Source organism: Garra rufa, chromosome 17, assembly GCF_049309525.1.
Source record: "Garra rufa chromosome 17, GarRuf1.0, whole genome shotgun sequence".
Taxonomy (NCBI): Eukaryota; Metazoa; Chordata; class Actinopteri; order Cypriniformes; family Cyprinidae; genus Garra; species Garra rufa.
The window spans coordinates 25,915,912-25,941,236 of NC_133377.1; the positions used below are offsets into that span (position 1 = coordinate 25,915,912).

The following is a 25,325-nucleotide window of genomic DNA, read 5'->3' on the forward strand; positions in this document are numbered from 1 at the left end:
GATTTTTTCTTCAAAATGGTTATTTTAGGAACTGTTCACTGAAAGGTTCTTTGGGGAACCAAAAATGGTTCTTCTATGGCATCACTGCAAAAACACCCTTTTGTAACCTTGAGTGAAGAGTTGATATTATAATTGATATCTTTTTCTATGCAGTCAAAGTCAATGGGGTCCAAAATGAGTGGGGTTACTTATTGTGTAGAAAACAACAGTTCATAAATTCTTTAAAATATCTTCTTTTGAGTTCCACAGAAGAATGAAAGTTTGAAACAGCATGAGGGTAAATAAAAGATGACAGACTTTTCATTTTTGGATGAACTATTCCTTTAGGAATTGAATAGAATATGGATGTTTCATAGAAAAGAGAGTTGAAAAAATAAATTCATATGGTAAAGTCATATGTTAAATGTTTTGCGCCTGAAGCAAGACTTGAGGTTAGGTTAAGATTGGATTAGAGATGGCTGATCAAGACATCAGCTCATATTAAGTGCAATAAACTCTTCAGAAGAACTGTGAAAATGTCTAATACATGAAATTACAATCAAACCAGGATATCCAGTCATATTGCATAGATGATACGCAATAACCAAATATCTTTAGGGTTCCATAAAAAAAAGCAATTAAGTTGTGAGTGCTCCAGCTAAAACGTTTCCCAACATGCTAAGTGCTCCGCCAAGGAATAACACGGAACATTTAAGCATATGGAGTACAGTATAAAGCATAAATGACCTGCTTATTCAAGTCTTATGTCCTTACTAAGTTCCTGGAGAACTAATAAAGACCTCAGCTAATACTCTTTGCCTTTGAAAAGTGCATGATGTTAGGTGGAGATGTTTCCTTTGCTGCTTAATTAACACCGAGGGTACAATAAAGCTTGGCTGCTACTGAAATCCACAGCGCACCAACACTGCACTTTAAATCTCAGGCCTGGATTTCCATCTCAGTTCAGGTGTTTATTTAAGTTCAAAAGGCTCTGGATTAGATAACCTCCTCAGTCAAGTCTGCAATGGGGTCAACTCAGGAGACAGGGGTGGACAGGTCTGCTGATTTGCGTCTCCCCTCTGGAGACATGTGTATCAGCGCCTCTCCATTAGTCTGCAACCGTCCATCTTTGATGTGATAAGAATGTACAAGCGGTGAAAACAACTTATGAGGACAGAGTGGAATGTGTACCTGTGTCTCAGGTGGATTGAAGAGGAGGTGTGTAATTTAAGCACAGCTAGCACCAGCAAACGGAATTGCTAAAATAATTTCAAATACTCAGTGGACGGTCGAACAGACTGCTCCGTCCCCAAACTCACACTATTGAGTCGATATTGTGGTGTCATTTGTTAACATTAGTTAATGTATTAACTAATTTTAACGAACAATGAACAGTACATTTATTACACTATTTATCATTCTTTGTTAATATTAGTCGTTTATGGTTTATGTTAGTTCACAGTGCATTAACTAATGTTAACAAACACAAATTGTGATTTTAATAATGCATTAGTAAATGCTTAAATTAACATCAACTAAGATTAATAAATGCTGTAGAACTATTGTTCATTATTAGTACATGTTAACTATTGAACCTTATTGTAAAGTGTTACTTAAATGTAAAAGAACTGATAAATTATTTTATTATAGTTATAGTTATATAAACCTATTTAACAAAAAAAGATCATGTAGTTTTATTATTGTAAAATTATTATAGTAATTTAAATTTGTTTAAAAATGTTAAATATATATGAATCTTAAAATATAAAACTAAAAATATTAAATGAAATAAAAAATTTAACTAACTAAAATAAAAATTATCAGATAGTTTTCTTCTTATTATTACAGTTTTGATTTACATGGTACAATATATTATAACAGCGACAACATTTTCAGCCAAAAACAGGAAAATTTGTTTGTGTTTTGCCTATTTGTTTACACGACATCTGCGTTTTGGGGACTGAAAATGCGAATCGTTTGAAAACATTGTTGTGTGTACGTGAAACTTTTTTTAAAAGCGCAAGGGAAAAACCCTTTCCGTTTTTGACTACATCGTTGTCGTGTAAACGTAGCCTAAAGGTCTGGAAATTTGTGTATGTGTTTTTTCGTATTTGTCGCCCTTCCCAATTAAAATGCTTGCTATGGATGCAAAAACACAGACAATCGAACCTGATCCAAATTTTTTTATGATGGACGAAAGTTTCGTGGCAGTTTGTAAATCTGACACAAAATGAGGTTGTATTTATTTTTTAACGTGCAAAGTTTAGCCCTCAGTGTGCAATGACCTTAAGGCTTGTGGTGTGAACATAGCCCAATTCTCACTATTAACTAACCATTAACATTTGCCTCAATAAACTAATAGCTTGCTGCTTATGAATAGTTAGTAAAGTAGTTGCTAAATTTAGTTTAACAGTCTTAAAAATAAAGGGTGTTTTGAAGTGATGCCATTGAAGAACCATTTTTGGTTCCCTAAAGAACCTTTGAAAAAGTGGTTTTTAAGTGGTTCTTAAAAGAACCATTTTAAAAATCTAATAAACCTTTTTTGACCTTTTTATAAAGAACCTTTTCTGCATTTGAAAGTTTCCATGGATGTTCAAGGTTCTTCATAGGACCATTAATGCCAATAAAGTACCTATATTTTCAAGAGTGTACAGTCGTGGCCAAAAGTTTTGAGAATGACAAAAATATTAGTTTTCACAAAGTTTGCTGCTAAACTGCTTTTAGATCTTTGTTTCAGTTGTTTCTGTGATGTACTGAAATATAATTACAAGCACTTCATACGTTTCAAAGGCTTTTATCAACAATTACATGACATTTATGCAAAGAGTCAGTGTTTGCAGTGTTGGCCCTTCTTTTTCAGGACCTCTGCAATTCGACTGGGCATGCTCTCAATCAACTTCTGGGCCAAATCCTGACTGATAGCAATCCATTCTTTCATAATCACTTCTTGGAGTTTGTCAGAATTAGAGGGCTTTTGTTTGTCCACCCGCCTCTTGAGGATTGACCACAATTTTTAAGATCTGGGGAGTTTCCAGGCCATGGACCCAAAATTTCAACGTTTTGGTCCCCGAGCCACTTAGTTATCACTTTTGCCTTATGGCACGGTGCTCCATCGTGCTGGAAAATGCATTGTTCTTCACCAAACTGTTGTTGGATTGTTGAAAGAAGTTGCTGTGGTACCATTCTTTATTCATGGCTGTGTTTTTGGGCAAAATTGTGAGTGAGCCCACTCCCTTGGATGAGAAGCAACCCCACACATTAATGGTCTCAGGATGCTTTACTGTTGGCATGACACAGGACTGATGGTAGCGCTCACCTTTTCTTCACCGGACAAGCCTTCTTCCAGATGCCCCAAACAATCGGAAAGAGGCTTCATCTGAGAATATGACTTTGCCCCAGTCCTTAGCAGTCCATTCACCATACTTTTTGCAGAAGATCAATCTGTCCCTGAAGTTTTTTTTGGAGAGAAGTGGCTTCTTTGCAGCCCTTCTTGACACAAGGCCATCTTCCAAAAGTCTTGGCCTCACTGTGCATGCAGATGCGCTCACACCTGCCTGCTGCCATTCCTGAGCAAGCTCTGCACTGGTGGCACTCCGATCCCGCAGCTGAATCCTCTTTAGGAGACGATCCTGGCGCTTGCTGGACTTTCTTGGACGCCCTGAAGCCTTCTTAACAATGCAGTGGAAAGTTTTTTTCGGGATTACGTTAATTTTCATGGCAAAGAAGGACTATGCAATTCATCTGATCACTCTTCATAACATTCTGGAGTATATGCAAATTGCTATTATAAAAACTTAAGCAGCAACTTTTCCAATTTCCAATGTTTATGTAATTCTCAAAACTTTTGGCCACAACTGTAGGGTAGGATTAAGGGATCTAAAATATGGTCATGCAGAATAAAGCATTAATATGCGCTTTAAAAGTACTAATAAACAACCAATATGCTAGTAATATAAATGCTAATAAGCAACTAGTTAATAATGAGAACTAGTCCCTAAACTAAAATGTTACCACAATTCACAACTACAACAACCTGGATGAGGTGTTGTTAGGCAGCTGTAAAGCATCAACCCTGCATCAAAATGGTGCTATTGTTCAAATGTCTTTTCATAGGCAAACACTGCTGTATCAGAAATGTGCTGTTTCCATGGAAATGAATGGTCAGATCATCGTTGCAATTGATGCACGGGTAGCCTATACATCACTGAGTTAATGGGCGAGTGTGCCGTTTCAGACACGTGCACGCCATACAGACAGGCCATATGGTTCATATGGCACATATCACTGTTCAGTATGCTGTCCGAGCCTCTCCATGTCTTTGTTCTCTTATTAGACTCACTCCTTACATCGAGGGGCTTTCAGTTAGACTCAGAGAGAGAGGTCACTCAAGCAGAGATTTACACCCCAGGGCCATCTTCTAGCTCGGGGCTAGATGGCAGAGGTCTTTGCTCTGATTCCTAGCACACCTGTCTGGATTTGTAGGCATGGGCTGGACATCCGCCTCACACATCAATGCCGGTCCCACAGGGACAGAGATGCTCTCGCACAATCTGCCAGGATCTCTTTGAGGTGGGAGATTCCGCAGGGCTCATTGGATGTGCAGACGCAAAAGCTAGCGAGGATGAGACACGCACACATGCGCAACCTTCACTGTAGATTGACAAATCAGCAGAAACGTTCAAACCTCAATCTCGACTTTCTCCAAAAACTCTATTCTTTCAGCTGCCTGCTTCATATCTGTATCCAATAACTCCACAAAGGTTCAGGGTTTGTTCTTTCTCACTGCACACATGAAATACCATCCTGTAAACATGACCCACAAGCCATTTCTCCTGCATATGAATAATTGATAGATAACACGTATGAACCCTGAACCCCTGGTCCAATATGCAACACACACACCTCATCCACACACACACACACACACACACACACACACACACACACACACACACACACACACACACACACACACACACACACACACACAATATCCAGGCAGGAAAGAAAGTACAGCAAGGTAGTGAAAAAGCACCACCACCTGTGTGCCTGTTATCAGTGAAGGATGTTCTATCTGCAGTGCCGTATGGCGAGGATAGATAGCACCTTCTCCGCTCACCACATGGTGGGGACAGAGGAATCAACACATGCTGCATGCAGATGTAAAGAATGAGAAAATGGAGGGAGTAGCTCTAAAAGTCTGTTTATATCTAAACAGACATTGCAGCAGGTGAAAAAGATTTTTCTTTTTGTTATTACATTAAATTGAGGGAGAAACATAGACTTGAGGCCGCTCTGAATACTGGCTGGCTATTTAAAGGGGTCAAAAACTGCCTTTTTTTGTACTGTTATTTTGTAAGGTCCACTTACAATGTTATCAAGATTTTTACATTAAAAAACATCATACATTTCAAGTAATTCCGGCCCTGTTTTTATGACCCCCCCTCATCTGAATGCTCTGTTTGAATTGGTGCTGTTGTGATTTAGGTTAAAAAATACTCAGTGCATATCAAAAAATCTGTTTAACAGACAAATCAATAGTAATCACGTAATAAAAACAGTTACTCATATTGTGTTTTGCAACATGACTGTCGGATCCAATATAGTCAGCAAAGCATCGCCTTTATTTCAATCTTTAGAAAATCCTGCATCGAATAGAGCCCAGAGCTGGTGCCAAGTGGGGGCATTCGTGGGCGTTGCTGTGCCCCCCTTCCCCTCCTTGCTGAACGTAATCAATTTCGAAAGCGAAACCGAGAAAAACAAAACAAAAAAAAAAAAAACAACGCAAATACAAAAGCGATTGCACGTTTTGGGGAGTGTCAAAAACTGCACAGGATTGTGTTTCCTAATGTTGGGATCAGAAGGAAGGCAATGCAAATCCTGTTTTTGCCACAACTTGGCACTGCACGGCGTCTTGTTCTCTTTAGGGCCATCTATATCGTTTGGTTTCTGCATAGACCTGCACATTCACCTCTCTCGTAAACATTATGTGTGAATTGGTGGGTGGGGGTAAACAGGTAGCGATGCTGATCTTCTTCTGCAGAGGCGGTGCTTATCTACACTATTACATCATAGAGTAGAACATTCCTAAAGCTGTCATTTTGGCAGACTGTCTTCAACATAAGCTGTTTTTAGAGTAACGTCAAAAGTTACTCTAAAGTTTTGCAACATAGGCTCATTGGAAATACTTGCCTCTACATACATTTCTGCAAATCTGAAAAAGCGTATCTATATGTATGAATCACATGAGTTTCCAGTTGAAATGAACACTAGAGGCAGTAAAACTTTTTGCAGAATATTATATTATGGCTTAAAATCAATTTTAATGTCCTTAACATCCTCTTGAACATTGTCGTCGAATATACAGCTTCATATGCATTAGTGTTCCAATACAGTCAGCACATGCATTACAGCGTTGCACTTGGGTGATGAAGAGCTCTGGTTCGAATCCTGTGAAACTATGGTTTGACAAAACAGCTCAAATCTGCATGAGGAAGTGAAAATAGCATTGGTGCATCACCAAATATGTTTTTAAATCACTTTTGCATTCGTTATCACTATAGCTTAGGTTTACGTTTGGGTCTGGTGTAGGGGATATTTCCAACACGATAAAGCATTAAACTTTAGCGACAAGCCCTGGATATTTGAATTCTGAACAGCCGCAATACGTACCTCAAGCAACATAAAAACGTAGCAATACGTGCCTGTACTAATGTAATAAAATCGTGCCAAGGTCACGTATGGAAGTGTGTTTTAGCGTCACTCTCTACACATTTCACTTTGAAACTGGCGAGAATTGGCAGTAAGGTACGTAATTATGGTGTTGCAGAAATGTTTTTAGAGGCACATATTTCCAATGAGCATGGGTAGAAGTTTTAAAGTTCTGATCTTACAGGATGTTTTTAAAGTACAATGACCTCTTATATGTTAAAAGAATAATGCAATTCATGACCTCTTTAAGTAAGCTACTGTTGAATGGTGTAGCGGTCAACACTTAGAGACCCAATGTGTTATATATTTCCTAAACAAGAGTTAAAAATATGTAAAACAGCAACCCAATCTCTAAAATGTTTTATAAAGATAATTTAATTGACCCCCCCCCCAAACAACAAACAAACAAACAAAAAACAATTCTATTTTATATTTTTACATTAACAATGTAATCAATATTCTATTTATCAAAGGCAAGTATGAATCTCATCAAGGTGTTTTTAAGCATTTTACATTTACTCCAAAATATTAACTTAAGGCATTAACAATTTAAACAATATATTTTATTTGTGAACTTAGGTTCAGCTATTCTTTTTAATAGTTACATTTGAACTATCATTTATCAAAGCTCAGTAAATATTGGTCACAGACAGATATTTACCTTAAAATTCACAAAGATGATTACTCACTAAAACCTCATACCGATCATGTTTACACAACCCAGGCTCATGAAAATACATGCCTCACTCAATATACATTTCTGCAACACCATAATTACGCACATTTCACAGCAGTTTCAAAGTGAAATGTCCAGAGAGTGGCACTAAAAAACACGTTCAATATGTAACCGTTGCACGTTTATATTACGTTGGTACAGGCATGTATTGCTGTATTTTTATTAGACTGCTTGAGGTTACTTTTTCGGCTGTTCAGAATTCAAATATCTGGGGAGTGTCACTCTATAGTGTTGGAAAAATCCCCTACACCAAACCAACCCAAAACCTTCACGATAGTATTAACAAATGCAAAAGTTATATAAAAATGCATTTGTTGAGGCAGTCATGCTATTTTAACTTACTTATTACTATTACCCCCCACCAAACTCACTGCATGTTTTAAGGGGTCTGTTAAAACTCAGTGGGCTCAGGGGACTCCTGTCGCTGTTGGACAAAGTTTCTTTTATAGTTATATTTTGTTTTATTTTTGTACTATAATTGCCTCCTAGGAGGAAACACTCCTGATATAGTTGCTTTCAAGGCAGATACAGGAAGTTCATTTTCATTAGCAGTGCTGGGAGTCTTTGAGGGTTAAACCTCTGGTAAAATGGTAACCTATCCTTCAAAACAAGAACCATAATCACCGTACCCTTGAGCAAGGCACTTAACACTAGGGTGCTCCAGAGGTTAAGTGCCTTGTAGCATTGTCTCTCTAATAGGTGTACTCCAGATTACCTTAGATAAAAGCATCTACTGATGACTCAAGTAGAGTTGTGTTTGTTACCGCCACTAAGTCATTCTAGGATTCTATCTATAGTCAAATAGGAGAGACTGACGTCAACATGTACACGCTTCATTTTTACCATCATGGCTATGAATCTGAACTTTTAGCACAGTAAATCAAATAACTGTATATGAGCAGCAAACCTTGTGAACTGCATACGTAAGCTTGCAATTATCAGTGAAGACAGGATGGTGCTGTCTTACTGTCTCCTACGGTGTGTCAGAGCGCTATTCTGGTGGTGTAAGCACTTAGATAATTATAATGGACCTTGTCACCCTGCATGGTCAATTAGATATATGCCTATTTCCTTCAAGTGGTACAGACGTATAACCTTCACTGTTTTCTGACAGAATAACATCTGCTTCCTTGCTAATTACCTGGACAATAGCCATGAAGGCATCAAAATTGTGCATGTTTACAGGTGCGTTGACCCTGACAATCAGCTGACAGTAACCTTGATGACTTGACTAGTTAACAAGGCTAAAAGTCCTTGAGGTCTGTTTTCAGAGCATGTGTACAAACGGGAAAACAAACAAACAATAAAAAAATGTATCATGTATAAATAATATACAACCCCCCCAAATAAAAAAAAATACATACATAAATAAATAAAAATAAAATAAAGAAAGAAATAAAGAAAATATTCTCATATCAGCCAAGGCTGCATTTATAAAAAATGTTTTTTTTTTTTTTTTTTTTTTTTTTTTTAAATAAGTGTGTTATATTTTAATATATTGTAAAATTTAATTTATTTCTGTGATGGCTGATTTATTCGGCAGTCATTCTAATATATGCTGATTTGGTGCTTAGAAAACATTTCTTAATATTATAAATATTCAAAAAAAGTTGTGCTGCTTAATATTTTTAATATTCTTAATATTAATATTTTTTGAGAACCATTATATTTTTTTCAGGTTTCAAGTTCCAAAGAACTGCATTTATTTTAAATACAAATATTTTCCAAGTCAAATGTATTTACTATCATTCTTGTTATTTAATTTTTTATTTATTTATTTATTGCTGAATAAAATCAATTTCTTAAAATCTGAATCCAAACTTCTGAACAGTAGTATACATGCAGATCACATTAAGTTTGACTTTTGTTTCGTGAATACATTTATATTCACAAGAAGAACTAATGTTTTGATCCATTTTTGTTCGGTCTGTTAAAACATTTGTACAAACTAATCTCACAGCTGTCAAAGATCTTTAGTAGCTTACTAAAAAAGGAAATACTGAAACTAAAAGTGAAGCACCACATCCACCCTACCGTTGAGATATGAATTTGAGAATTACTTTAGAAAAACACAGTGCTTAACTGCCCTTAGCCAACGGCAAAGTCAAGAAATGGCACTTTTTTGCCTGCTTGACTGTGATTTACCAGAGGAGAGAACTTTAGCACCTTTGGTCTGACTGGAGTCAGGAAACACAACAAAAGCATTATACAGAGCCCTGGTGTTCCTCTGCTTTCTCTTTCTTCCCTGGTAAATGAACTTTGCCTTGACTTCTGTTGTGTTTTGATGTTTTGGCTCAGGGGCTTGCAATTCCCAATTCTCACAGGCTTTAGAATAGCTTTGTAGAGTGAGAAGAGTGATCGCTTTCCAAGAGAGCGTCTATGTCAAAGACACGAAACTGTGACTGTTTTGAGTGTGTGTTTGTGTTTATATGGAGGTCAGAGTCAGCCAGGGGAAAAGCTATTTAGTTGACTATTTCTAACTGACAGCCATGACAGAAAATATAGAAAGTGTAACTGGCCTAATGGTCGCCTCGGGCATTCAAAAAGGGAGTTTATTTAATATCTCTATGTGTATTCATTTTGCATTCCTACGCTGATCTGCAAGCGTTTCTTATTTTCAACACCATATGAAGGTACCCCAAAGCAAATTCCTAATGATCAGTTGAAATATTAATATGCTGTGTTATGCTACGTCAATAAATTCATACTTGTCTTCACGTATCCACAAAAAAAAAATCAACAAACATCCACAAAATATCAATAAAAAACATACATAAATAATTAGTTAGTTTTATAATTAGCCATTATATATAATAAATATATACAGGGTGTGTGTGACAGTCGCTCACTGATGCTTCAGAAGGAAAAACGATGCATTAAGACCCATTCATTTGAATTTGAAGATCAGGGTAAAATTAACTTATTTTGTCTTTTGGGAAACATGTAAGTATCTTCTGTAGCTTCTGAGGGGCAGTACTAAATGAAAAGAATATGATATTTAGGCAAAATAAAAAAAAAATGTACACATCCTCATTCCATTCAAAAGTTTTCACCCCCTAGTTCTTAATGCATAGTTTTTCCCTTTGGAGCATCAATGAGTGTTTGAACCTTCTGTAATAGTTGCATATGAGTCCCTCAGTATGAAAAGATGGATCTGAACATCATACAGTCATTGTTGGAAAGGGTTCAAATACACAAAAATGCTGAAAAACCATTTTGAAACACTGGAAAAACCATGCTGAAAAACCAACTTGTGGAACCTGAAAGACTTTTCTGAAGAACAAACAAGGGACTCATAAACAACTATCACTATCAACTTTTTTTTTTTTTTTTTAGAAATTCAACCATTATTTTCTTTAGTGGACTATATGTAAATGTATTTGATGTGAAATACCTTACTCAGGTCAGTAAATAAAAATAACATGCATTTTCATTTCGTATGATCCCTCTTATTTTGGTCACATAATTAACATTTTGCAGATTCTGCAAGGTGTATATAAACTTTTGATTTCAACTATATAATATACATTTTATATATACAATTGTGCATATATATATATATATATATATATATATATATACACACACACACACACACACACATATATATATACATATATATATATATATATATATATATACACACACCCACACCCACACACCCACACACCCACCCACCCACCCACCCACCCACCCACACACACACACACACACACACACACACACACACACACACACACACTATTATGGCTTTTATTTATTTTGGAATAAGTTTCTGTTTTTATAATTTCCATTTTCTTGTCTCTTTTTGTCATTTTTTTCTTTAGTTAATAGTTTTAGTTTTTTTTAGGTGTTTAAATAGTTTTTAACTTTTATTTCATTTTACATAACTACCTTACCTAGTTTTAGTTAATTTATTTAAGTTAAACTAAATTAAAATCTCAACAATGTTGGCAACTAGCTAAAAATATAAAGTTTATTTACTTAACTAGCTTACCTACTTTAAGTTAATTTATTTAAGTTAAACTAAATTAAAATGTCAACAATGTTTATTTATTTAATAAATATAAAAAAAGCAAAAAAGTTTATTTTAACATTTGACTTTATTTCAGTTAACATTCATTTAATTTCAAGTAATGATTTTTCTATGGTTTTAAATATATATTCTTTTTTATTGAGAAATATAATTACCCTGAAACATAAATATACTTACATAAACACACACGCAAGGGCACCATATAAATATTTTAATACGATTTATATGAATATTAAAATTTATTCTTGCAGGCTGAATAACAGAAAAATAATGCAATTATCTTTTTATTGCAGCACAAAAGTTGAGATAATTCTTGCAATATTTTGCCAATATTTTGCACTGTTATGGTACAGGCATAATGGTGAAACCAGACGCCATTGTAAATCTTTATTTTGAAGCTAATATTTGTCTAAATCACTTTTGGATGAAATATGATTTCTGAAATACAAATTACCTTGGGCCTTGAGGATCCAGCAGATGATTCAAAACTTCGGAAAACATATTAATAATGTTACATCGAGAAGGCGACATGGCTGCTAATGTAACACCTACGAAGTGCCTATTAACAATGCCTGAGGCGACCAGACCGAGCTTCTCACATAATAACAACGGATGCAGGAGCGTTTGACTAATGCACGCTGCACAGCATATATTTAAGCTCAACGTAAGGCTCTCCACTGATTAAAGATTCAACGCCAAATTGAAATCTGCAAGACAAGCTACCAGATAATTAATGCTCTGAAGTAAAACTAACATCTCACTGAGAGGCGGCCCTGATTACGTCTTCAACATGCCACTCTGCAGCTCCAACACCCAAGGCTTAGTGCTGTTTGGCAACATAAATGTTTACTGTCTTAAGCTGTGAAAACCACGCTCACTCATGCAGCGTTCTGATCAACAGTTAAAAACACATTATGCCCACTTGTACAGCTCGCAGAAAACTGTTTCCAAAACACCCAGGCAGTAATGAAGCTGTAATTGAAGGTATTGGCTTCAGCGTGGAATATTTAACAGACAGAGATCATCAATTTTGATTTTTTTCCCCCTGACCCCCAACCATTTGCAAGGAAGGATTCCCCTACATACTTGTATTGCCTGCCCGGGGCCAGCGGGGGTGGTGGGAGCCGACAGGAACCTGGGGTGGGGGTGCATGCTCTGAATAATGCATCTCTCAGACCAAACCTGTCATTGTCTGAAATATTGCCGGCATCATTCTTTGTGACAGAATAATGAAACATTAAAAAAAGGCAGTGGAGTGCTGCATTTTTAACAGAGGGCTCCAGAGCTGTGCCCTACAGATCAGAGCCGATGGAGGAAGGTACGTCTGTGCATATATGTGCACGTTTGTGTGTGTGTGTATTCGGGTGGTGGTTTCCCTTTAAAGAACGTAAAATCTGAAGTGTTTGCTCATTGTGATTGGGGATCCTAAAGATCAGTGAATGTAATGTAATGTTTTCTGTTAAATTAATACTTACTGCACATCTACTTGTATGGCTAATCATCCTTAAAATAAGCTTCAATTAAGCAAACTGTATGATATTTAGACTCATTCTCAGAGAACATACACTCCCATTCAAAAGTTTGCGATCAGTGAGATTTTTTATGCTTCTTTTCTGCTCATCGAGGCTGCGCTAAAATACAAAACAACAACAACAAAAAACAGTAATATTGTGAAATATTATTTCAATTTAAAATAACAAAAATAGTGGTTTTCTATTTGAATATACTTTAAAATAGAATTTATTCCAGTGATGCAAAGCTGAATTTTTAGCATCATTACTCCAGTCTTATGTCAGTGTTAAATGATCCTTCAGAAATCATTGTAATATGCTGATTTATTTATTTTGTAACAAAATACACTACTGTTCAAAGTTTGGGCTCAGTAAATTAATTAATTTTAAAGAAATTAATAGTTTTATTCAGCAAAGATGTGTTAAATTGATAAAAAGTGATAGTAAAGATTTCTATTTTGAATAAATTCTGTTCTTTTTAACTTTTTATTAATCAAAGAATCCTGACATTGATAATAAATCAGCATATTAGAAAGATTTCTGAAAGATCGTGTGACACTGAAGACTGGAGTAAGGGCTGATGACAATTCAGCTTTGCATCATAGAAATAAATATATTTTAAAGTGTATTAAAATAGAAAACTGTTATTTCAAATTGCAAAAGTATTTCATAATATTTTTTTTTTCTTTATTTTTGATTAAATAAATGGAACTTTGATGAGCATAAAATACTTCTTTAAAAAACATAAAAAATCTTACTGATCCCAAACTTTTGAACGGCAGTATATCTTAAATTAAGTTTATTGTTCCTGCACCATCAGAAAACTGTTTTGTCTTACTGTAAGCACCAATCTAACAGCTAAGAAGATTTTGTATGGTTGACTCATAAAATAAGAAAAATATCTGACAGCAGATCATTTCATCTTTTTAAAAAGACCAAAAATACTGATCAAAAAATATTTAGAGCAGTGTAGGACTATAATTTCTTAAGATTAATCTTAAAAAATAATACTTTTACTCATCAAGGATGCATTAAATGGATCACAAGTGAAAGTTTCAAATAATCAGAATCTAAAATATGTCCACGGTTTCCATTAAAATATTAAGCAGCACAACTGTTTTCAATACTGGTAATAATATGAAATGTTTCTTCAGAAGCAAATCAGCATATTAGAATTATTATACTGGAGAAATCACTAGAGAAATTCAGCTTTGGCATCACAGGAATAAATTTTACAATATACTATATCACATTATTTTACAGTGCCTAAACTTTTAAATGCTAGTGTATGCACTACATAGTTTCCACTCGATCTCTATGGTTCTATCCACACTCACTTCTGCTAAAGTACACTGCCTTCAGAAATCTGCAGTCAGTGCAAGATTTGTGCTTCATGGTACCACTAAAAAGAGGCACAAAATTCCTTCCCGAATCTTCACAGTTAGTGAATCTCGACGGTGGAAAGATCTTCCCAACGGCATTTGAACAACACAATCTTTTTCAACCCTCAAAAACCTCCTTCATGAGCGCTCCACTCAAACCTATAACTGCACTTACAGTACTTACTACAGTTCTATTCTTTTCTCCTTTCGATTCTCTTGTCTTTCAGTGTTTCCCAAATCTAGCACACACTTTTATACAGCAACTGTGGAACTTTATATCACAGTATTGTCTCTCAAGTTTGAATGACTTTGTTGTATTTCTTCTTTTTTGTAGATCGCTTTGGATAAAAGCGTCTGCCAAAATAAATAAATGTTTATATAAATGTATACATATCAGCATCATATTGGGCACTCAGCCCTCTAGAGACTGGTATTGGCCAATAAATAGCCTATATAGGTCTTGTGTGCCAAAAAACTACTTATAGCAATGGCAATGCCAGTTTTTATGATTCCTTCCAAGTCTCAAAGGATTGTGCAAGCCATTCTATGCCCAATCTGCAGCCAACAATAAAACCAGCAGACCGGTTTCACGATATTTTAGGAATCAATACACACAGCTGAACTTCTTTGGCTTATATGATCTGCCTCCGTGCCGTTTTTGAATCTGACAAAACAAAAGCTTTTATGACAAGTGTGAGATATTTATCTCGACTCCAACACAGATGCTCAGCCAAGGCTTTGTTCTATACAAGGCACTTTAAGCTTTTAATCGTTCCCTGGATGTTTGACGATACTTCAGGTGCATGATAATGGAATGCTCCCCCTCCCACCAGGTGTCCGCCATGCAGACGCTCAGCAGCATCAGCACAAACTAGACTTATGGATCTCCCATCCTGGATTTCTTCCCTCTCTTTCTTTTTTTTTTCACCCTTTTTCCTTTGTACTGCTTTATTACATTTACTTGTTTAACTTGCACTTTGAGGGATTTGAACTAACAGAGCTGCTGATGACCAATGTACACTGAACTCAAACAGGACCAATTAAAGCAGTACTCGGTTAAGTATTTTAACAGTATTTTACCCAAGACTGCATTTATTATTATTTTTTTTTTTTAAATACACTATGTGACATTTGCCTGTTAATTGACCATAATGGATGTACCTTTGCAGATAATGCTAAGCGGATATCACTTTGAAAGATAGGCATGGTTTACTAATTATTTGTTAATGTAAAAGAACCTCAGCCCTTTTGCAATTCCAATCATTACTAATGGCTTGAACTGCAGCTCTGGGGAACAAGACAAATTGCTGTGATAGTTTATGTCTTGGTTTCAGGAACTATTTACCTGAGGTTAAAATCTATCTTAATACCTGAACAATTACTTTGTCCCTTGGAGCAACTGTTTTGCGCACAATTCAGAATTGAATTCAGAATGCCTTTTGAATTATAATTTAATTCCTGCATTTAAAATAAAAGCAATTCTTAAAGGGTTACTCCACCCCAAAATAAAAATGTTATAATTAATTACTTACCCCCATGTCTTTTCGAAACCTGTCAAAGCTTTGTTCGTCTTCGGAACACAAATTAAGATATTTTTGATGCATTCTGACAGTTTTCTGACCCTTCCATAGACAGCAATGTAATTAACAAGATCAATGTCCAGAAACGTAGCAAGGAGATCGGTAAATAATCCATGTGACATCAGGGGTTCAACCGTAATTTTATGAAGCTATGAGTATACTTTTTGCATGCAAAGAAAACAAAAATAATAACTTTATTCCACAGTTAGTCTCCTCCGTGTCACCCTAGCACCATTTTAGAGCGTATCCACTGAACGCAAACAGCGTACGCTGTTCTCTGTCAGCTGCGTCAGGCAGATATGCTGTTTTCAGTCAAATCAAAGCGTAAATGGCGTAAACAGCGTATCCGCGTAGCGCAGCTGACACAGAACAGCGTACGCTGTTTGCGTTCAGTGGATACGCTCCAAAATGGCTTTTATGGGTTTGGAATGACATGATGGTAAGTGATTAATGAAAAAAAAATATTCTGGGATGGAGTAACCCTTTAAATGGCTAGATCAATAAAAAAAATAAAATCATAAAATCAACCCTAATGTTGTTTAGAACCTTCATGCTTTCTTCTGTGGAATATACGAGAAGATTTGAAGGAACATTTAATTTACTTTTTTTGTACTTTAAAGTATATCTTTTTTTTGGTCCACATAAACAAGAAAGAGCATCATACAAGATTGGAATGAGGAAATAATTAGGAAATAATGACAGAATTTAATTTTTTGGGATCTATGACTATTTGTAACACTGAGTAGATCCAAATGCACGCTTTTATTAAGGTTAATCACAGACGTGGTTATAAACAGCCTGGAGGGTCGAGCAACAGCAAACGGATATAACAAAGACAAAACACAAGTAGTCCAGACAGGCGAGGGTCGAAAACAGCCGCAAACATAATCCAGAGGGGCTAGACAAAAGAGTAATCCAAAGGACAGGCAGGAGATCGGGAAACCAGACAGGAAATACTAACACAGAAAAAAACAAGACAAGACTAGGATAAACGGGAACGCTTTCTAAGGCTACTCTGGTGACCTAGTATATATATAGTTCATGATTGGTGGCGGGTGAAAGTGCAAGCCGTGCAATGGAAGATGGAAAGCGTAGTCCAGGGTGATGTTTGGAAGTCAATGTAATGAGGGGCGACCTAGTTCAATTCTGAATTAAAATGTTCCGATAATTTATTTACCATGTCTTCCAAGATGTTCATGTCTTTCTTTTTTCAGTCGAAAAAAAAACAAAACATTTTTTGAGGTAAACATTCCAGGATTTTTCTCCATATAGTAGACTTCAATAGGAATCAACAGGTTGAAGGTCCAAATTGCAGTTTCAATGCAGCTTCAAGGGGCTCTACACAATTCCAGTTGAGGAATAAGGGTCTTGTAAAGCGAAACAATCGGTCAAGAAATGAAAATGTTACACTTTTTAACTACAAATGCTTATCTTGCACTAGCTCTCGGATGCATGTCTATGACTCCACCTATTACATAATCAAGTTGGATCACGCATGTTTAGTTCTTCGTCTGTGTGCTTTGGTTCTCATTTTCTCCTCCAACTTCGAAATTGCCAGATATCGTTGTTTTACCTTTTTTGTTTGTAAAGGGCATTTAACATTATTTGCACGTTTTTTTAAACACTGGGTCAGTACTTTCGCCTACGTCACGTGTGACCTTTCCAGTGAGATTATGTGATCATGTCGAGCTAGCGAAGACGAGCATTTGTGGTTAAAAAGTTTCGCTAGATATGACCCTTATTCCTCAACTGGGATTGAAGCTGCATTGAAACTGCAATTTGGATATTCAACCCATATATGAAATACAGAAATAAAAACTGAAATTTCTTTTTGACTGAAGAAAGAAAGACATGAACATCTTGGATGACAAAAGGGGTGAGCAAATTATCAGGAAATTTTAATTCTGGATGGAACTAATCCATTTGGAAACCAATGCAAATATGCTTGTTTCCCTTGCATTTACCTGCTCGTATTGATGTTTTATTGCTTTTGGTTTTAGTATGAAAAAAAAAGCATTGCCACAATCTGTATCCCACACATTTGACAGAAATACTTTAGAGTATAGTAGAGAAATTTGAATATGTCGATATTTATGTCCAGAACTAAACAGGCAGGCAATATTTCACAGTATGTTTAGTACTACGTGTATATATGCCAATGTTTTAAATGGCATGGCGAGTTCAATGGTGTGATGTATGCATTTCAGGGGCTAAAACACCTCAGCTGCTGACTATTCATTTTCACGCCTTTTCATTTGCAAAGCTATCATGTTTTTCACTTTTCATTTGCTTTTTATGAAAGCTTCATATCAAATGACATCTATCTCTTTTAGGACCTTCCATCAGAGTGCGAGCAGTCCAACGACCAGAGACGGGCCTCGAGGGAGACATCACATACAGCTCACATAATGCCAAACGATGCTTGTGAGGGAGGTCCAAAATCCCCATAACAGTTAAACTGACAGCAACATTTACAGAGGAAAGTTTTTTTGCTATGGTTTCTATCCTTTCAACACCACATACCTCATAACACCACAGACTTCTTGGTACAAGACCGAGATAGCAGAGTGGCTTTCTTTCAGCACGAAAATGAACCCTAAGACAAGAGACCGGGACTGGGAGGTTTGAAGTGCTTTCTCATTTCACACTTTCATCTCTGTACTATTTTCCAACTGGCGTCTGGATATTACAATCATAGGCTGTCTGCAAACATTTCAAGTCTCCCTGGAACACAGAAGGTCAAGGATTCTGGGTGGCATACAACCACTGACAAATTCTGCATTTGCTCCTACACTTTTAAAAAGACAGTTCAGTCAAAAATGGAAATTCTGTCATTTTTTCACTCTCATGTCGTTCTAAACCCGAATGACTTTCTTTCCTCTGTGGAACACAAAAGAAGACATCTTCTTTCATGTTCTCCAGAGAAAGTAAGTAAAATTGGTTTGATTGAACTATTCCTTTAGGTAGCTTAAATCTAGTTGATTCGTTAAATTATTAGTCTTAACAAGCCACAGTTCCAAAGCAGCTTTTCTAAAACTGCTGTTATTCACATACGCTCTGAATCCGAGCTGCATACGGTACCAAAATTAATTTCAGTTCACACCATCATCTCTTTTTCCTCTGTTGGTTTGGAAGGTCTGGTCTTTGTGCAGTGACACAGGAATGCTGACACCAGACTGACTACGCTCTCAGACTATGAAATATTCTTACTGTGCAAGTCAACAGATGGCTTTCAAGTATGAAAGAAAGATGAGGAGGCTAGTTGCTAAGCTACACATTTCCTGTCAAGCAAATCAAATGTATAGAAATGAATACAGGAGAATGGCATACTTGAACATAGTTCAGATGAGACTCACTCTTACTTAAAATACTTATGGAGAAAATATACTTAAAATATATATACTTACTGTAAGTGCAAACTGAAGTAATAACATTGCATTTTAATTGTAACAAATTAAAAATGTATCAGTTTAAATATATATGAAATGCTATTAGATGGACTTTAGAGTGTCTTTTTGACCAAAAGACAAAAAGTCATAAACAGTCATGAAAATATGCTTTAAGTACATTTAAGTGGCTTTTTATTTCAATAATATTATATTATCTAGTATAGTCTTAAACATATACTTTCAAAACTTAAAGTACACTACAAATGTACATTCAATTCCGCATGCTTCTTTTTTTACAAGGGCACACCGCTTACTAGCAATTCAACAGTATGATATTAACTATGATTCTATATACTCAAAATGACTATGAACATTCGTTTGAAGCCATATTGTGTTTAATACAAGAAATTATGAGGTATTCAAGACTTGGAATTTAAATAGAGCTGTGTTTATTAAAGGGATATTTTACCCAAAAATGAAAATTACCCCATGATTTACTCACCCTCAAGCCATCCTAGGAGTATATGATGTTCTTCGTTCAGACAAATACAATCAGAGTTATTTAAAAAAAATGTCTTGGCTCTTTCAAGCTTTATCATGGCAGTGAATGGCTGTTGAGATTCTAATTAAGTCTAATTAAGTGTATGCATCCATCATAAAAAGTACTCCACATGGTTCTAGAGGGTTAATAAAGGCCTCCAGAAGTGAATCGATGGATTTGTGTAAGAAAAATATCCATATTTAAAACTTTATAAACCGTAATCTCTAGCTTTCGCTAACTGTTGTATGCACGTTCACTTAAGACATAAGATGGTGAATAAATCATGGGGTAGTTTTCATTTTTGGGTGAACTATTCCTTTAATATGTTAACATAGATAAACATGTTTAAAACCATATTCAGAAAAAAATAAAGAGACATGCTTAAATTGCTCAAAATGCACCAAAATCCCATAGAATTTTCATAATAAATACACCAAAACATCAATTGCATAACTCTACTATGTTTTGGCTTTGCTGTGTTTTGCTAAATGTGTCGAAATGTAATTTTGTTTTGTATTTTCAGTTACTCACCAAACTCCCTAGGTACAGAGATAGAGTACACACAGCTCTGTCCCGTTGTGTAGTTCCTTGGGAAATTCGGTGACAGCACGGTTCCTTCAGTCCCAGTAGAGCGACTTCCACATGGTGCTGTTCACACAAACATTCAGATCACTCATTACTTTGTGCTTCAACATTCACAATGAACTGCTATTTTTGAGACACCAGCCTCGATAGAACTGGTCTTGGCTAGCGAAGCATGCACAAGTCATTTTACGAGTTTGATTAATTTTGTTTGGTCTGCAGCAGCAGGCCCGAACTGTTTATTCTCAGAGATTTTCTTACACATCCATCTTTACTAGCAGACTCTACCTTGACAGCTGGGCAGCCCCCTGTTCCAGCCAGGCCTGCCATCATCACCCATAATGCAGGTAAGCGTGGAATAGCCCTGGAGGACGTAGCCTGCCTCACAGTAGAAGGTCACAGTGGAGCCCAGCTTGTAGTCACTACCCAACCGAGTGCCATTCATCACATTACCAGGATCAAAGCATGACTCCCTCAGCTTAGCTGTGCGAGATGGAGAGAAGGTACAGGAAAAGCAAGGGTTGAAAATCACTTTAGGCATATCTTAGCTTGCAGAATGAACAGTTACTGGTTGAAACTGAGATTACTTTACAACATAAACACATTTTTCTTCAAAGAAAAAGACTTTTGGGGGTTTTAAAGCTTGTCTGGAAACTATGAACCGTAATGCTTAAAAAATCTAGTTTGTGTTCTGAGGGAAAAAAGAAATAGATAAGAGAGAGTAAACAATGACAGAATGTTTATTTGTAGGTGAACTATTTCTTTATTCCCTCAACCAAGTGCTGGCCACAATTAAATTCAGTTTTTCACAGCCTGGCATCACTGTGCAGTTCGATATATGTGTAATATACTGTATTTAATTAAAGGTTTAGACATTTAGGCTCTTGAAAAGTCAGGGTCTACCTTTGTACTCCAGGTGGAAGCCGGTGTAGCTGACAGAGCCATCACTGCGAAAGGCCAGGTACATGGTGTAGGAGCTGCTCTCGATTCGTTCTGGAAGCTTGCTGTCCTGAAAGCTCCCGATCAGCGGGCTGTTGCTGTCCGGTCCATCGTAGATATACAAGAAGTCGTAGTTGGGCTCTATGCTGAAGCTAGGATAGATGATCAAAGAGAAGTTTTCTGAATAGAGGGATCAAAAGCTAGGCTGTGATCTGGATGTTCGAGTCCTGAGATCAACTTTGCAGACGGCAGTATAAAGTAAAATATGTACAAAGCAAGTGGAGCCTGTTTTAGAGTGATAGGGGAGAACAAACAACAACAACAAAATAATATTATATATAGGGCTGGGTAAAAAAAAAAAAAAAAAATTATGATTTTTTGATTTGAATCGATTCTCATTTTTACAAAACAATATTGATTCTTAAATCCTAAGAATCGATTAGTCTAGCTTGTTTTCAGTTAATGAATGGAACATTGTAGTGCACATCCCATCCAATAAATTGAAAAAGGCTTTGTGCTTTGTTACTTTGGATTTGAAACAAAGTCTCAGATTTCAAATTCTGTCCACTTTATTAATATTCAAACAATAAAAACTGTTTTGGCGCTGTTTAATGTGGAGTGACAGATCGCTGTAGTGTCTCAGTTCAAGAGAAGCGGCAGAATTGAAAGTCTCCTCTGCTTTAACCATTACGGAACTAAATAAACGTGAATGAATGTCCAAAGGTGAGTTAAAAAAGGCAGTATACCTTAAGGAAATCTGTATCCTGTCTCATTTAATCGCTCAATCAGTTTTTCAACCACGCAAAGACCTCAATATAACAGCTTGTCACATAACGTCACATTTACCTCAGGAACAATATATTCATCACTATAAACGTTTTAGTCAGCTAGAAAATGTCACATTAGCAATTAAAGAAAAAACACTTTAGCCAAACATGGTCAAAGTGTCTGAAGAATTTTTGGTCCCAAATCTGTATCAATTTTACTGGAAGTCCACTTTATGAAGAATTATTGGGTATAATGTCACAATTGACTTTATTTTGCTATTCTTACTATTAGCGTCTTGCACCCACTAGTAAAAATATCAAAAATGAAATCTGGTGTCTGAATACTTTTTGGTTTGACCGTATGTAATTGTAACTTATTATTATAAGAACTTCACTGAGTGTAATTTAAGTAATTAAGTTCGTATACAGATCAGCTAATTTTAACCTGCCATATTAGAGTAATGTAGTACCAGCTGACTCTCATGTATATTTTATAGTATTAGTTGAGAGAATTTTTTCCTTGAGAAAATTTGTCATGTACTGTACCTGAAATATATCCAAAATAATTGATATTGAATCAGAATTGAAATCGAAATTGAATCATGTATCAACTTATGAATAAAAATCAAATCATGAAATTTGTGTCAGTACTTAGTCATTAGAATTAGGGCCAACCAAACCACAAAACTACTTTTAGAAATGGAATTACAAAGAGAGGAGAGCAGATTAAATACCTGCCAACCTAAACACCTGTTATGCACGCTAATTTGCTCTGTAAGGTATAGGTACGGCCTGCATGACAGCTGAACATTAAGGTTAAACATATAAATATTCAAGCATTGACTGCCAACGTTTACATACTTCTAAAACTCAGATGTAAAAACTCCCAGCGCAGTATCAGCAGCGCAGTGATGCTATGACATTCCCAAGACAGAGAGCCCCACATATAAACACTTGCACCTTTTCATTTGCGGTAAGGTGCAACGATAAGGTCTCGCCCATCAGTGGAGTCATTTGCATGAGATGGATTGTGACTGAATCAGATTTACACCCCCTTTTTCCCCCATTATGCAGAGAGAGAATGCTAAGCATGCCTTCCACACTTCACTGCGTCAGAATCCACTGCTTAGGGGTTATTATAGGATAATTCATACACAGGATAAGATCCTTTACACCACAAAAAGCCATTAATTTCCGATAAACAGATGCATTGGGTTCTTTCCTCACACTCCATACCCTCTGTAGCTGTCAATCAGAAAACAATTATTTCTGTGGTAATCAGGTTGATAGCACAAACTGTACTGTTGCTAAATAGAGAGAGACACCCGGCTGGGATTACATTTGTAGTGTCGCTAAAAGAGGTCACTTTTTTCGGAAGGGGTGGCGCGCGCGTATTGTTCATTTCCAATTTCATTGTGGACATATTTCATATTGTGGATTTTTTAAGGAGAAAGAAGTCAGTAATGGACTGTGTAATGAAAGTCTTTGAGATGGAACCGAACGAGAGCTATTTATTAGAAACCTGTTTGAGACATTGCCCTTCTGGCAGAACTCCAACATGCTTATTTACTCGGAGAGGACAAAATTCAAATGAGAAAGAGGCTACTTCAAATGTAACGCCAACCATGAGAATGACACTACCTGCTGGGCCGGGGGAAAAAAAAAACACAAAAAAGTTCTAAATCATCTATTTTGGAGCTGATGTATGGCTTTAACTAGTGGCTGTGAAGGTTTTGAAAAATATTAGGCACAGAAAACTCACAAAACAGCCTCAAATGGCAGCTCCTGTTGTGATGAATGTTGTAAATTGTGACACCCAGGCAGAACGGGAGATTGTTTTTGAGTTATTGCTGTCATTAAAGCAACTGCTCTTAGATGATGAGTCAAAGAGAAGAGGCAAAGTTTAAATGTTCAACACTCGCCGATATTTCAAAGTCTGCGCTAGTGTGAGCGTGAGAAACGGATATACTGAAGGAGAAATCCTCAAACCTAAGCACTTCTTCTTTCGCTGACTGCGTGCGAATCCTGATTAATATTCCACGGTCTCACGCCTGGACTAGACCCTCACGACACCCTTTGATCCAGGTGGAAAGGAATCGCATGCTAGAGGTGCTACTAGCATTAACGTGGAGGGAAGACTACGGCGACTGTCAAATACAACAAACTCCTACAGCACTCGAACTTAACCCCACGCTGACCCTGGCCGGACAGAGAATCCTGCTCGCGGCTTGAGCGCCGCTACGTGTTGGCTAAATGAAAAATGGACATAATTAGCAACATGATTGGACTGTGAAGGAAATTTATCAACCCTGCTTTTATACTAATTGGTCACATCACTCAAGGCAGAGACACCGCTCTACACCTTTAAGGCAAGACGAGGGGAAGCTTAAAAAAAAAAAAAGAGAAAGACCACCGTCAGGTTCATTACAGACAAAATGAGCAAAGAATTCCAGCTGGGCTCATTATCTCTCCCAGACATGAAATGCATTTTAATTCAGACAGTGATAGCAGTTGCCGCTACATAATTACTCAACACGTCGACTGCGGCCATGTCGAAGGACACCGTGGGCGCTCATTTTGAATTCAGCGTTATGACACAGCAGCCTCTAAATGAACTCGTGAACTTATCAGTTTGAGATATTATAGCTCAAGTGAGGGCATAAACGAAAGGCCAGGAATATGCGCACTGCAATATTATTTCCGATAGCGCGTCTTACGTCTTGTGTCTCATCGGCCACAATTTAAAACTCGCTGACCCCAACACAACAGAGGGTTCAGATGATATTAACCTTGTGACAGAGAAATGCACTGTCTGCATTCACAAAACTTCTTACTATTGTAAGTATACAAACCTTCCTCTACATTCTACCACAAATAGTGCATAATAACTTTCAAATACACATCTCAGAGACATGAACTCTAGAATATCATATATTATTTTTTATAGCTATATAAGGAAAAAATATTAACATATAAATATATAGGAACATATATAAATCTCCTTTATATATACACATGCATATCTGCACAGTATTATAAAAAATATAACTTTTTTTGTTTCTTTACTTTGTTCAACAACACACAGCACATTCATATTTGAATTAACTATTACATGCATTATACATTTACACACTCATTCATTTTAATAAAACTGCACACTGCTGCACATCGC

At 36.4% G+C, this 25,325-nt stretch overlaps 1 protein-coding gene across 1 annotated transcript in view; it reads right to left on the reverse strand.

The window, feature by feature from the left end:
* The window catches only part of csmd3b (CUB and Sushi multiple domains 3b), a gene marked incomplete at its 5' end in the record, with an annotated part of 285,452 nt that overhangs the window by 142,569 nt on the left and 117,558 nt on the right, over window positions 1-25,325 (reverse strand). Inside the window, 3 exons of the mRNA XM_073821447.1 lie at window positions 20,397-20,513; window positions 20,736-20,930; window positions 21,351-21,538. Of these exons, the coding sequence (XP_073677548.1) occupies window positions 20,397-20,513; window positions 20,736-20,930; window positions 21,351-21,538 (500 nt within the window). The remainder of the gene's footprint in view (window positions 1-20,396; window positions 20,514-20,735; window positions 20,931-21,350; window positions 21,539-25,325) is intronic.